Source organism: Callionymus lyra, chromosome 15 (assembly GCF_982586985.1).
Source record: "Callionymus lyra chromosome 15, fCalLyr1.hap1.1, whole genome shotgun sequence".
In the NCBI taxonomy this organism is placed as follows: domain Eukaryota; kingdom Metazoa; phylum Chordata; class Actinopteri; order Syngnathiformes; family Callionymidae; genus Callionymus; species Callionymus lyra.
The window spans coordinates 7,482,742-7,497,208 of NC_141832.1; the positions used below are offsets into that span (position 1 = coordinate 7,482,742).

Here is a 14,467-nt window from a genome sequence, read left to right on the forward strand (position 1 = left end):
GATAGATTATCAAAACAAAATAAGTTTAAACAACGATTCAAATATATATATATAAATGTATTACTTATATAAATACATATATAAAAGAAACTAGGGATATATATTTTAAATCATAAAATGTTGTCATGGTAACGCAAACTTTCAGGTTCTATTTGCAAACCTGTTGTTTAATGAAAACGAAGCCAAAAGTATTAATAGTTTGGATAAAGTATCACAAATACACAAAAACAATCGTAAATCAGCTTTTAATATGATCGTGTCTTTTTTATTTTTTATTGATTGACAAACTTTATTATTTAATTGTCTTTTACTACCATTGAAACCAGTTCAATTTGTCGGTAGCGGGGTTTCCGGACGCCAGTGAAAGCAGCATTGTTAGCATTAGCTTAGCATGATGCTACGGTTAGCTCGCTGATGGAGGACCGCGACTGTCTGGTGTCGGCGGGCCGGGCGGTGCTGGAGCTGCTGGAGCGGGAGTGGCAGCCGCTGTCGGAGGGGGAGTTGGACCAGAGGCTGGACCAGGCGGTGGAGGAGGTCCTGGAAGCGGAGCTGCTGACGAGGCTCCGGAGCGACGCGGCGTCAGCGCAGCTGCAGCAGCAGCGAGAAGCTAACAGTCAACCGCAGCGTTCGCAGCCACACACCGCCCGGGCGGGACCGAGACCCCGCGAGGAGAAGCTCGACGGCCCGCTCGCTGGCGACGATGCTGCGGTCCAGGTAAACGAGTCGGTCCGTGAACACATCATGACGTCATTCCTTGACGTCAGCGTCCAGTGTCGTAAACACAACACAGGAATTCGTGGTGGTGGCTTTACAGAATATAAAAGTGAATTAATACGGATAAAATAAATACAAATAACTCAAGGGGAAGAATACAATATATATATATATTATAATTTTATGATCTTTTAACCACAAACGTTTCTGGATCGATATAAGTATACGTGAAGTGTCGTAAATTACATTTTATTAAATGTTTATGTTTTTATATTCTTTTTCTAGGAACATGGTTAATTTTATATATCATGATCAATTAAATAATTATATATTTATAAATTCGTTACTAAATTTATAAATAAATACATGTGCGAATAAAAACAACATTTCGAAATAAATGAATGACTTCTATTGTATTTTTTTCTTAAAAACGGTGCTAATAAAAACATTTTTTTATACATTCTATCTTAAATCTATGCACATGGAATATTTATGTATTTTGTTATTACCACATTAATACATTTAGGTTTTTATACTTTACATCTTTTATTTATTTCAACTTTTTGCTGTCAATATGCAAATTAAGTGGGCGGGCCGAGCATCAGTCTGAAGCAGTGATTGGTCGTCAGATCAACTAATATAAGGAAGTGGGTTTGTCTTCGTACAATTCCGACGTGTGTGACTCCAACATATCTAGTATTGACACAGTTGTCTTCTTCTCCCGTGCAGCAGGTGGCAGCGTTGATCGAGGGCACCAGGGCTCAGGGCCGGATGTCGGGCAGGTCTCGCCCGTCCCTCCTACAGACCCAGGACGTGAGTCTGTGTCTGGCCCTGATCAGGGAGCGCGTCAGTTACCGGACCATCTCCAACCGCTTCCACGTGGAGAAAGGAAACGTCCACCGGATCTTCTCGTCCTTCTGTCGGAGCGTCAACGCGCTGGTGGACCAGAAGATCAAGTGGCCCCGTGGTGAGTCTGTGGCCCTCGCTGAGGCCCTCGAGTGTCTTAACGTTTGATCTCTCAGGTGCGGAAGCTGCAGGGTTGCTGAAGCCTCTTCATCGCCTCCTAGAGAGTAAGGAGGGAAGTGACGTAGCTCCTCGTGTCCTGGGAGTCCTGGGACACACTCGGGTCCCTCTCGGCACACCTGCCACAGGTGTGTATCGTCAAGCATCGATGCAGGGTCAACGATATGATATATAGTGATAGTGTAGTAACAAGTATATATGTGTAGTATTGTCCAGTACTTGACTCTGGTGTTGTAGTATTTACAGACCACATGACTCTTGACGAAGTCGTAACTGCTTTCATTTGTTTTCAAACCAAAATATGTCCAAACATCACCTATAAAGGCTGCTGAACTCACTGTATCCTCTCGTCCTCAGTCGTATATGCTTTCATTTGTTTTCAAACCAAAATATGTCCAAACATCACCTTTAAAGGCTGCTGAACTCACTGTATCCTCTCGTCCTCAGTCGTATATGCTTTCATTTGTTTTCAAACCAAAATATGTCCAAACATCAGCTTTAAAAGCTGATGGACTCACTGTATCCTCTCGTCCTCAGTCGTTGCCAGGATCTATTCTATTATTATTCTACTATATTAAAAAAAAAGGATATTATTTAAATGTTGGGTCTTTCAAATCCTTTTTATTTCCACCATGGTGATTTTAGGGTTTGTATTTAAATAAAGTGTGTATCAAATAAAATATTTATATTTTTTACATATAAAAAGTAAAATATTCACAGCATTAGTTCATTTTTGTGTTGCAATTAAACTTCCGGCCGCTAGATGGCAGCAGTCATTACGTCCTCCGCAGCTAAAGGAAATCCAGGCAAAGACTGAGAATGAGAGGATACAGTGGAATCTCAGCGTTGCCTAAAATTGGTCAGAAAATGATGCAATTGTATAGAAATATATGAATAAATATAAAGTTGTATCGTGACATTAGTGTATTATTATTAATTAACGACTATCCGCAGGCAAACATCTGGACAAGCCTTCCCTGAAAAGGACCAAGTTGGATCCAGACTCGTGGCTCTACGTGGAGCTGGTGTGTGACCACAAAGGTAGAATCCTCCACTGCCGGGTGGGTCCCGGTTCAGAGGTGGACCGCGGGTCCGCCTTGAGCCTGAAGCTGCAGCAGCAGCAGGATCTGATGCTGCCGGCGTCCTGCCTCGTCGCTCCACCCGGGTACCCGCTCACGGCCCACATCCTGACCCCGTACGCCGTCTGCCGAGGACCCGCGGAGGAGCTGTTCAACGGGACCCTGCGGCGGCACCAGCGGCTCCTGGGGCGGACCGTCGCCCGACTCAAGAGACGGTTCAGGAGACTGGAGTGTCTGGATGTGGCCGGTTTCAGCCGAGCCAGAGACGTGGTGCTGACGGCCTGCGTGCTCCATAATGTGCTGCTGGAGGAGGAGGAGGACGACGAGGAGGAGGAGGAAGAGGAGGAAGGAGACGAAGAGCAGGAAGACAAGGATCAAGGGACGGAGGTCGACGAGGGACTCCGGAGACGAGATGCCGTTGCGGAACTTCTATTCCGACTGGGATCCAGTTAGCTCGATGCTGACCCTGAACAGGCAACAATTGTGGTTTCATTTCAAGTCAAACACAAGTGGGCCACGTAAAGTGACATTGCCGGGGCAGATTTGGCCCACGTGCCATTTGTTTTTTTTATTTTGAAAAATCACCAGCTCATCTGTAAATGTTCACGTTTTGGACACAGAGCTCAGGCCTACAGTAAAAACTCCTACAGATGTTGAGATGGATCAGTGGCATCAAAGTGTTTAATTTTTTTAAGCATTGAATTATTTGTTTGAATAATTGTATTCAATCATTTTATGTTGAAAGAATGAATTCATTTTTTGGAAATAATTTAATTAAAAAAATTTTTCCAAATAGACTTTGATTTTAAATAAAGACGTTGGTATAATAGTGTCAACAGACGAAAAGAATACTGCGCTATGATTGATTGAACTTTCAGCCAATCATGTGACGATCAATCAGCCAATCATGAGACGATCCATCAGCCAATCATGTGACGATCAATCAGCCAATCATGTGACGATCAATCAGCCAATCATGTGACGATCAATCAGCCAATCGTGTGACGATCAAGCAGCCAATCGTGTGACGATCAAGCAGCCAATCATGTGACGATCACTAAGCCAATCATGTGACGATCAAGCAGCCAATCATGTGACGATCAATCAGCCAATCATGTGACGATCAATCAGCCAATCATGTGACGATCAAGCAGCCAATCATGTGACGATCAATCAGCCAATCATATGACGATCACTAAGCCAATCGTGTGACGATCAAGCAGCCAATCATGTGACGATCAATCAGCCAATCATGTGACGATCAAGCAGCCAATCATGTGACGATCAATCAGCCAATCATGTGACGATCAATCAGCCAATCATGTGACGATCAAGCAGCCAATCATGTGACGATCAAGCAGCCAATCATGTGACGATCAATCAGCCAATCATGTGACGATCACTCAGCCAATCATGTGACGATCAATCAGCCAATCATGTGACGATCACTCAGCCAATCATGTGACGATCACTCAGCCACGCCATCTAACAATTTGATACTGAATTTAAAAGACTACAAAATAAAAAAATATTGAATCATTGACGTTACCCTACGTGTAAAAAAAAAAAGATTTGTTCATTTTGAAAATGGTGTCAATAATTTAAAAAAAAAACTTTCAATATATAAATGATTGAATTCAATTATTCCAAAAACATAAAAAACATAGTTAAATTAAACCAGATAATATTCCACTGATACGCTTCCATGTTCTCACTCTAACATCTACTGTCCGTCCGCGCTGATGTTGTTCCTCTGAGCGAGGCCGGCGATGGCCTGAGCGAGGTTGTTGATGGCGTCGATCTTCCTCTCCTCCAGAGACCTCTGCTGCGCCCACATGCTCATCTTCCTTTCCTGGAGCTCCATGTACAGCTGGATCACGTCCTGAGGGGGTCGAGCGCCGCAGGTGGACGTGGTGGCCAGAGGGGGCGGCGTGGGGAGGATGGGGGTGAACCTCTTGCCGGCCACGGTCCTCGCCGCCTTCTGCTCGTCCCGGCCGCGCCCCAGGACCCGATGCATGGCGCCGAAGAAGGGCCAGCTGATGGCAGCCGGGCCGAGCCTCTTGGCCCGCTCCCTGTTCTTCCTGTAGGTGGCCAGCAGGTTCCGCCACTTGAGGTCGCACTCGTGCGCGTTGACGGCGACGACGGCGGCGGCGCCGTCCCCGGACTCCTGCAGTTTGCCGTTGACCTTGTCCGCCGCCACGTCCCAGAGCTTCCTCTTTTTGCACACCGCCCGCTCGAACGCCGGCTCCATCTCCAGGCGGATGTCGACCAGGTGCCACGTCGCCTCCAGAGTCCAGGTGAAGTCTGGGAGGAAGAGGCGGAGTCAGCTGGTCGTCGTGGCAACGGAAAAAAGTGCGACACGTACTCTGATGCTTGTGACGCTAAGTCTGTCTGAGAGGACTTTCGGGAATTACAGGGAAAGTAAAATTAATTTAAAAAAAGGTTTCGATCATTACAAAAGATGCTTGAATTAAAAAAATATATATATTCGATCAAAATATTGATTGAATAATATTGAAATTAAAATTAAAAATATTATGATATATTGTGACCCTGTTCTGGGAACGCTGCTTTACATATAAAACTAACTTACTTCGACAAAATGAAATATTTGGATCAAAAACAGTTTCTTCAATAAAGAATAAATGATGCTTATTTTTTAATAATAATAATCATAAAAGTTACTGCAATCATACAATAGTTTAAATTTAAATAAAAGTTGCTTAAATACAAAATGTATTAAATAAGGAAAAAAAAGTTACCTGGAAAAAAAAGTTAAATAAAGAAAAATTGCTTCAATCAAAGTAAACATTATCAATCAAGATTAAAAAGTTGCTTAAATAAAAACAATCCAATCAAAGGAACAAAAGGGAATAAAAAAATTACTTACTTACTAAAAAGTTGCTTCATTAAAAGTTATTCTATCCAGAACATATTTTCAATCAAGATAAAACTTCATAAAAAAAACATGTTATAAACAAAGACCATCAGAAAAAGCTACTTTAATCATAAATCATTTAAATAAAAGTTGCTTAAAAACTAAATTTCAATTACAAAAGGAGTTTTATTGAAGTAGTAATTTGGGCCATATTAAGGTTAGAACATTTGTGTCCAAGTTATTCAATCTCAAAAAATGATTGTTTTCAATGAGAAAAAAAGTGTTGAAGTCTGTTTTAATAAATAATACAGAAATTACATAAAACATCCCTCTTTTTTAAAAAAGCAAATGTTCTGTGTAAGGTTTCACATCATTGCAGTAACGCGGCTCTGACACTGGGGGGAGCCAGAAACAATGTTTTAAATATTACATAGTAGGCTTTAATGAGAAATTGATTTTTCAAATTTAGAATTTTCCTTTGATAATATCTAAATAAGCTGAAGTAAAACCATTTGTGTTTCTATTTTCATTTTAATTCTGACACTTTCTATCACACACCTTTACCTGAGCCCGACTATTGTCACAGAGACACAAGTACAAAGTCACACCTGGAGCATCAAAGGCAGATCATGAACAAGGTCAGATTCTCTGGAAGTTTATAATTGAGAGTCGAAGCAGAAACAACTTATTCTTCCCCTCGAGCTGCAGCAGGAGGTTCGTCCGTGAGACACTCGGTGTATTTGACACGAGTGACGCAGAAAGTTGACCATAAACGCACAACTCAATGAAACTGTAACTTGTAAGTGACTTTAGCCATTTTTGCTTCACCTGGACTTCAACAACCGGATATGACATATTACTTGATCAACTCGAAGTATTCGTTGTCTTTAAAAACTATATTATATTTGGATATATTCGGTCGCGGCTCGAGCTCGCACCGCTGCACTCATCGATGACTCCATGACGTCCGGATCCGTTACTGACCCGCCCTTGACTGTTCGGTGACCACGGGGTTCGGAACCGCCTCCTTCCCGTCCACCCCAGAACTCGCTATCACGAGCGTTTCCATCGCGTCCATCACGCACGACGGCCTGAGCCCAACAACCGCTGCGGCCACCGAGGACTTCGACAACGACACGAGACACCTCATGGAGGCGCTCGACGCCGCCTCGCGGAGAACCCTGGGAAACGTAGTCGAATATAACTGGCTTGGACGGGGGGACACGGGAGTGACGTAAGTGAGGAACTACGGTCTTGGCGTTTACGGCAGCGACGAGCCGCAAAGAGGTGTTCAATTATGATTTGTAGTTTTCTAACCGGAACTTGTGATGGCGGTCGACGGGAGGAAGGACTACAAATCCCAGAGTATATCCGCCAGCCCCTCCTCCTTCTCTCCCCGCTCCCGCCCCGCTCCGTTTGTTTGGCTAAAGATGGCGCTAGCGGCTAACACACACGATTGCTTTTTGTCCCAACCAAAATATGCGACGAATGGCACCAAATCATTGAGCCCATGTCGACGCGCCTCGTGAATGATTGTAGAAAAACAGCACACATGTGGAAAACACACGTTTATTCGCTAGAGAGACGGATGTTGGCCTTCTAACGGCGGAGGCCTGTTTTTTTGAACGAGTGGACCGAAGCTGCTGGAACTGCATCTCCCATCAGCCACCGCGGCGGCGTCAGGTGTTTGTTTTCATTAGTAGTTAAAAGAGAATTCTGTTGGGGGGGAAAAAAAGTTGAATCATGTCATTATTTCTTGGAAGAAAATTCATTTATTTAATTTTGGACAGTAAAATAGGCGCGAATGAAAAGGATGAGTTTTGGTTGTAAAAGTTCTGATCACTGAGGGGTCGTCGAAGGCCTCCAGGTGAGCGGGTCATGGCTGCCTCACCTGTGCAAGGCGGTGACCAGAGACCGTCTCGACAACCGTCGCAGCCGGAGTCCTCTCTCACCTGGTGTCTGGCTCACCTGTGCAGACCCAGGTCAGGGTCCGAGCACCAGGAGCCCGGGAAGGACAAGCGGTCCAGGGTGTCTCAGTGGCGGGCCCTGGTCGCCATCCGGACCCAGCACATCAAGGGGGACAAGGCGGGCATCACCAGGTTCCGGGGTCGAGGCGGGCTCCGGCTCCTGCTGGAGCTTCTCAAAGACCGGGAGTGTTCCAGGAAGACCCTGGACTTGGCCCTCAGCATCCTGGCCAACTGCTGCACGGAACCGGAGACTCGCGTGGAGGTGCGGAAGCTGGACGGCATCGAGGTCGTGGGTGAGTCGGCAACGTCTCCGGGTTCCGGTCTCGGTCGTTCTAAAGTTGTTTCTATTCCCCTCAGTGGAGATCCTGAAGAGGAACGTGGCCCTGGAGACGGTTCAGAACCGAGCCGCTCGGGCCCTGGGTAATCTGGCCATGGACTGTGAGAGCGCCGCGCAGATCCACTCGGCTGGTGAGTCCAGTTCTGACCGTTGATGTGGTATTATTTGAAAAGTTGAATTTAACATTTCATTGCAACTTTTCTTTACTGAAATGTATTTTTTATACTGAATTTTGTTTTTGAATAATTGAATAAAAAAAAAAATCGTATTATTTTACACATAGTTAGATATAATATAGATAGATGTATAGATAAAAATACATTTTCAGAATTTCATTTCTTTTAATTTGTAGCCTTTTAAATTCACTATAAATGTTGCTATAATAGTATCACCAGATGACAGGGAAAATAAAATAAATTTAAAAAAAGGTTTCGATCATTAGAAAAGATGCTTGAATTAAAAAAATATATATATTCGATCAAAATATTGATTGAATAATATTGAAATTAAAATTAAAAATATTATGATATATTGTGACCCTGTTCTGTGAACGCTGCTTTACAAATAAAACGAACTTACTTCGACAAAATGAAATATTTGGATCAAAAAAAGTTTCTTCAATAAAGAATAAATGATGCTTATTTTTTAATAATAATAATCATAAAAGTTACTGCAATCATACAATAATTTAAATTTAAATAAAAGTTGCTTAAATACAAAATGTATTAAATAAGGGAAAAAAAGTTAAATAAAGAAAAATTGCTTCAATCAAAGTAAACATTATCAATCAAGATTAAAAAGTTGCTTAAATAAAAACAATCCAATCAAAGGAACAAAAGGGAATAAAAAAATTACTTACTTACTAAAAAGTTGCTTCATTAAAAGTTATTCTATCCAGAACATATTTTCAATCAAGATAAAACTTCATAAAAAAAACATGTTACAAACAAAGACCATCAGAAAAAGCTACTTTAATCATAAATCATTTAAATAAAAGTTGCTTAAAAACTAAATTTCAATTACAAAAGGAGTTTTATTGAAGTAGTAATTTGGGATTATATCGTCTGTGTGTCGCCTGATTGGCTGAAAGGTTCAATCATGTAGCTCGTAATCGTTTGGTTTTGTCTGTCGTTACTAATTATACCAACATTTCTATATTGAAGATAAAAGGCAACGAAACAAAAAATATGGATTTTTAAAAAATGTTTTTTTTTTTTATTCATAGGAATCAGAATATTATTTAAAAAAACAAACAAATAAAACGTTATATTTTTATTCAATTATTAAAAAAAAAAACTTCATTCAATCAAGATAGAATCAATCTTTTAATATATAAATTATTAAATTCAATTATTCAAAAGGACAAAATTCAACCTTTAAATAAAAAAAAACCCATTGAATTTAATTGATCAATAAAATAAGTAAATTCTAAAGAAAAACAACATTTCGATAAATAACTTTAACTAAGTTTTAACACTTTCACATCATTAGAACATTTTAAATGAAAAGAAAAAACCTCCAAGAGAGTCGACAGACGCATGTAACGTTCAAGGACGTTCCGTAGTTCAGGAAGTGGATCATCGGGAACTCAATCCTTATCTTTAGAAAGTCCTCTTTCTTCTCTCAACCGACCAATCAGACGACACTTTGGCTTTGATGATTTCACTCCAAAGACCTTGTCTATGATGTTTTTAACTCGCATTTCCTGACCTGTGATCCAAATATTGTGTCCGATCGAGTCGCAGCACGATTGTTCGGGTCTTTCTCGATGTTCAGGAAAAGTTGCTCCGCAGTTTTATCTTTCGTGCGACTCGTCAGGTCTGATGAAGCTCGAGCTCCTGTTCGATTAGTTGAACCTTTGCTGCCCCCGCAGGTGGAGTTCCTCTCCTGCTCCTCTGTGTGTCGCTGTCCTCGGCGCCGTCCTCGCCCTCGGCGGCGACGCCCAAAGAGCCGTGCCCGAAGCTGGAGTGCGCCCAGTCGGCCGCCCGCGCCCTCCTCTACCTCTCCGACACGCCCGCCAACCGCCTCTCGCTGCTCACCCAGGGGGCGCTCTCGGCCGTGGCCCCGCTCGTCGCCCCGGAATACCCGCAGGCGCTGAGGCGCGCCGCCTTGCGTGCGGTCCACGAGCTGACCCGCGGGTGCGGCCCGGAATGCGCCCGTGAAGTCTCCCGCTCGGGGGTCATGGCTCAGCTGGGCCTCATGGCGAGCGGGGAGTCCGGCAAACCGTTCCAAGAGTTGGCGCTCAAGACTCTGGCCAACATGTGCTCCCAAGCCTGCCTGCGCCCCCTGGTGGGGTCCCTCGGGGTCATCAAGGAGTTCGCCGAGGAGGTGAAGAAGGACCCGCTGAAGTCTGGGGTGTTCCTCAAGGCACTCTGCTTGTGCTGCAAAGAAGCGGTCAACCGGGCCAAGGTGAAGGAGAGCGGGGGTCTGGAGGTGTTGACCCGGTTCCTGTCGGAGCATCGATCCCACCCTCTGACTCGATTCGCCATCCTGGCCTGTGTGGACTTCGTGTTCGACGAGGCCGCCATGGAGCAGCTGCAGGACCTGGGTCTGGTGCCGCTGCTGGTCGCCCGGCTGGTGGAGCTCGCCAGAGCGAAGGACGAGGCGCCGGAGAAGATGGACGTCAGCGCCGAGTCCAGCATGTCGCCCTGGTCCTCCACCTGCTACGACTCCTACGACCTGCCGCCGCCCGAAGGCTACAGGAAGGAAGACGTGGCGCGAGACGCCGGGCTGTGTTCCTCAAGCTTCTCCAGCCTCAGGTGGGTTTTAAAGCTGAGCTTCAGCCTCGGTGTACTCGTGTCCATCTTGTTTACGACCCGTGTTCTGACCCTGCAGGTCCTGGCTGGTGTCCGAGGGGCTGATCTCCTCCGAGGGAGACCTTCTCGACGGAGACTGGCCGGGTCTCCACATCCCATCCTCCTCTCCGAACCCCGACGCCAACTCCTCGCCCGTGAGCTCGTCTCCCTGCGTGACCGTCGCTCCCTCGTCCTCCAAACCGGACCCGCAGCCGGAGGGTCGGCTTTCACCGTCGCCCACCCTCGGGTGTCCCCAGTCCAGCTGCTCGTCCTCGTCAGCCCAGAGTCCGGTCTCCCCCTCCAAGTTCTCCTCCCCTCTGAGGAGGCGACAGCGGCTGCACTCGTCGGCCTCCGCCCTCAAGACCCTGGAGACCCCCCCTCAGGTCCCCCGGACCACGGGCTACCACCACCCGTATCACCCCGAGCCCTGGACCCCGGAGTCGCCCATCCTGCTGCTGCTGTCCCGCTTCTCTCACGCCTCCGACCCGAGCGCCTCCCTGGTCACCCCGGGCGCCATGTCCAGCCTGATCTTCTACCTCACCCACCACCAGGACCCGAGCAGCCGCTGCTTCAGGATGCTGTGTCGACTCAGCGTCAACCCCAACTGCCTCCAGGCCATGGTCCGCTCCGGGGCCGTGGCCCTGGTCCAGCGGCACCTCTGCCTGGGCGACGAGGCGGACAGGCGGCCTGAGCGGGTCAGAACCAAAGTCAGGCAACTGGGTGAGTGAAGACACGAGGGGTCGCGAGCGCTTGAACTGGACTTGACTCTTGTGTTCCGACCGCAGGCCTAACGCTGCTCAACAACCTGCGGGTTCAGTGCGAGTCCGGGTTCGGTTCCGGAGTCCTGGCCCACGTCATGCTGTCGGGATCCGAGTCGGACAAGATGAACTGCGCTCTGGCTCTGCCGCTCATCACCAGGTGAGTCCAACCTGCCATTGGATAATCTTGACCAGGAAGTAAATCGTCATTTTTTTACACTGAATTTTATTTTGTATAATTTAACTTAAATAATTTTTTTACACATATAGTTTGATATTTTAATTCCAATAATTCAAAAATAAATGTTCAATATTTTATATTTTTGAATTCATAGACTTTAAAATTCAATATAAAAAGTTGATCTAATCGTGTCATCAGACTTACAGCCAATCACGTCTGATTTACTCAATTATTGATTATTTATATTGATTTTAGAAAGAAGGATTCAAAACATGTTTTAATTATTGGAAGTAGAATATCAAACTCTGTGTATAATAATAATAATCATTTTTTTTAGCATTTTTTAAATACAAATGTTTAAATCAGATTAAAAAAGGATACAAATTGTTAAAGAATAAAAAATATATATTTTGGATTTAAAGTCTATGAATTAAAATATATTTATCAAAGTCTAATTATTTAAATCACAATATCGAACTTTGTCTAAAAAAAACCCCCAATTTATTTTAAATAAATAATTTAATTAAATGATAAACGCATAATCATTAAATAAATACTCTCTAAACTATATATAATGTTTTCCCTCGACAGCAACAAGTCGCTGCTGAAGAAGCTCCTGCTGGACTCGGTCGGTCTGAACTCGGTCCTGCAGCCCCTCGTGGACCCGGACGCCTCCGCCCGCCTGTTCGCCAACTGGACCGACTCGCCTCTCTTCGCCTCCGACCTCCAGTCCCGGTACTTCGCTCACCTGGCCGGGTCGCTGTCGGCTCTGGTGGGCGGAGTCAAGCTGAGCAAAGAGGCGAGCGGCGCCCGAGGGTCCGACGGCAGCGCGGCGGCGGCGCCGCCCCCGTCGAAAAGGTTGCGCCTCGCCGACGACTGTCCGTACCAGACGTCCCACTTCGACCTGTTCCTGCTGCTGGATGACGGGGCGCGCGTTCCCGCCGACAGGGAGGCGGTCGCCGGTTCCGGTCCGGACCAGGTCGGGTCCGAGTACTTCAGAGCTCTGCTGCGAGGCGGGTTTGGAGAAGCGCTGGCGAGCAGAGACGAAGACATCCGGATCCGGGACGTGAGCGCCGGCGCCCTCCTGCCCGTTCTCCACTTCCTGCACGGCTGCCGGCTGCGGAGCTGCGACCGTGACACCGGGGGGCGCTGTCGGGTCCTGGACTCGCTACTGCAGGATGGGTTTTCTCCAACTGAGGACTTCAGCAAGAGTCCGTTAGGGGAGGCCATGACCGGCGCCGCCCGGTTCCTAGTGACCGACCTGCAGGGGGCGCTGGAGGAACTCTGCGTGTCCCTGCTGGTGATCCCTGACCCAGAACCAGAGACTCCCGAGGAGAACCTGGCCAGTCAGACCTCTGAGCTGGTTCTGGAGACTGAAGACCAACCCGGTCCGACTCGGAAGCACGGTTTGGACCCGGTCAGAACCGAGTCGACGGACTTGACCGAGAAACCAAAGAAGAGTCTCAGGACCCGGGACTGCACCCGAAGCAAGACGGTGGCTTCAGTCCTGCCTCAGGTGTACCAGTTCTCGCAGCGCTACAGTTTACCGGAACTGGGCCGGGACTGCCTGTCGGTGCTGCTGGGTCATCCTCGGGCTCCTCTCTCCGCCTCCCTCGCCGCCCGCTGCCTCCGCCAGGTGGCCCGGGACTGCGACTCCACCGACGCGCTGAAGCAGGACCTGGTGGTTCTGGTCTCTGGGGCTCTCAGCTGATCCAGATCCGCCTGAACGACTTCTGGTTCATTATGTTGATGAAAAGTATCTTTTTTTTCTTCTTTTTTTTAATTTAAAGGACCTGGACCTGTTTATGTTGTACATATAGATGTTATTGGACGGTCAGATCATGTGATCACGTGTAGATGTATCTGATCATGTGACTGGAAATATAATCACCGAACCTGCCTCTGCCTTCTTTCTTTCCCTAGCATTAGCATACGAGCTAACTGGCTAACTGGCTAAGCTAGCTTAGCATAAGAAGACTCTGGTTGAATAAAGTGAGTTTATTGTTTCGGGCTTCGCAGCAGAATCTTGGTTCTTGGTCGGGTCACTCTGACCCTCAGTGGTGCTCGGAGCCCTCGTAGCCGTCGGGCAGAGGGTTGGTGTGAGGGTTGTGGAACAGGCTGTGGTTCCCATCGCCCCACGGGAATCTCTGCGTGAACAACAATCGTTCGTGTTGAAACATTGTTGTTTTTTTTTGGTTTCATTACACAACACAACACACACAGACGCACACGCCTCTCACACCTTGCTGCGGATGCGCAGGTGAGTGTAGGGCGTGAACTCGGGCTGCTGGTGCGAGCCGTGCGTCTCCTTCAGGTAGGCGTTGGCCATGCACAGGGCGACTCCGGGGAGAGCGACCACGAAGCTCACGATCTTCCACGTCTTTGCTGCGACACAAGTGGACGAGTGTTAGTAATGATGGTCACTAGGTGGCAGTAGAGAGCAGTCGCTACTGACACCTGTCGTTTACTGTCGGGAATCCTGTGACACATATATAGTGATACTGTAGTAACAAGTATATATGTGTAGTATTGTCCAGTACTTGACTCTGGTGTTGCAGTATTTACAGACCATTTCTCGTGTGTGTGTGCATATATGTTTGTATTGTGTGAATACGGGTGTGTATGTGTGTGTTTGTGTATGCATGCGTGTGTAGTGTATGTGCATGTGAAGTGTTTAAATATGATTTTGTGTGTGTACGTGTAGCATGTGTAGTGTATCTATGTGCATGTGTGTA

General features: G+C 46.3%; 4 protein-coding genes across 4 annotated transcripts in view; 2 read left to right on the top strand and 2 right to left on the bottom strand.

Annotated features, from left to right (window-relative positions):
• Nucleotides 1-250: 250 nt before the first annotated feature.
• LOC148064729 (uncharacterized) lies at nucleotides 251-3,269 on the top strand. Its single transcript, XM_087809985.1, has 4 exons — nucleotides 251-714; nucleotides 1,444-1,681; nucleotides 1,737-1,865; nucleotides 2,692-3,269. Exons 1-4 carry the CDS (start codon nucleotides 415-417, stop codon nucleotides 3,267-3,269), a joined length of 1,245 nt encoding a protein of 414 aa, XP_087666111.1. The 5' UTR covers nucleotides 251-414.
• A 1,270-nt stretch (nucleotides 3,270-4,539) lies between these two features.
• LOC148064730 (uncharacterized) lies at nucleotides 4,540-6,844 on the bottom strand. The gene is made up of 2 exons (XM_087809986.1): nucleotides 6,679-6,844; nucleotides 4,540-5,120 (listed from the first exon to the last, which is right to left on the bottom strand). Exons 1-2 carry the CDS (start codon nucleotides 6,842-6,844, stop codon nucleotides 4,540-4,542), a joined length of 747 nt encoding a protein of 248 aa, XP_087666112.1.
• A 277-nt stretch (nucleotides 6,845-7,121) lies between these two features.
• On the top strand, nucleotides 7,122-13,632 carry armc5 (armadillo repeat containing 5). Its single transcript, XM_087809857.1, has 6 exons — nucleotides 7,122-7,954; nucleotides 8,019-8,129; nucleotides 9,872-10,757; nucleotides 10,834-11,513; nucleotides 11,579-11,711; nucleotides 12,324-13,632. The coding sequence occupies exons 1-6, from the start codon at nucleotides 7,573-7,575 to the stop codon at nucleotides 13,441-13,443; spliced, it is 3,312 nt and encodes a 1,103-aa protein (XP_087665983.1). The 5' UTR covers nucleotides 7,122-7,572; the 3' UTR covers nucleotides 13,444-13,632.
• An 83-nt stretch (nucleotides 13,633-13,715) lies between these two features.
• cox6a2 (cytochrome c oxidase subunit 6A2) overlaps nucleotides 13,716-14,467 on the bottom strand; it is a 2,010-nt gene continuing 1,258 nt past the window's right edge. Inside the window, exons 3-4 of the mRNA XM_087809859.1 lie at nucleotides 13,975-14,117; nucleotides 13,716-13,879 (exon numbers count right to left, since the gene is read on the bottom strand). Of these exons, the coding sequence (XP_087665985.1) occupies nucleotides 13,787-13,879; nucleotides 13,975-14,117 (236 nt within the window). The 3' untranslated portion in view covers nucleotides 13,716-13,786. The remainder of the gene's footprint in view (nucleotides 13,880-13,974; nucleotides 14,118-14,467) is intronic.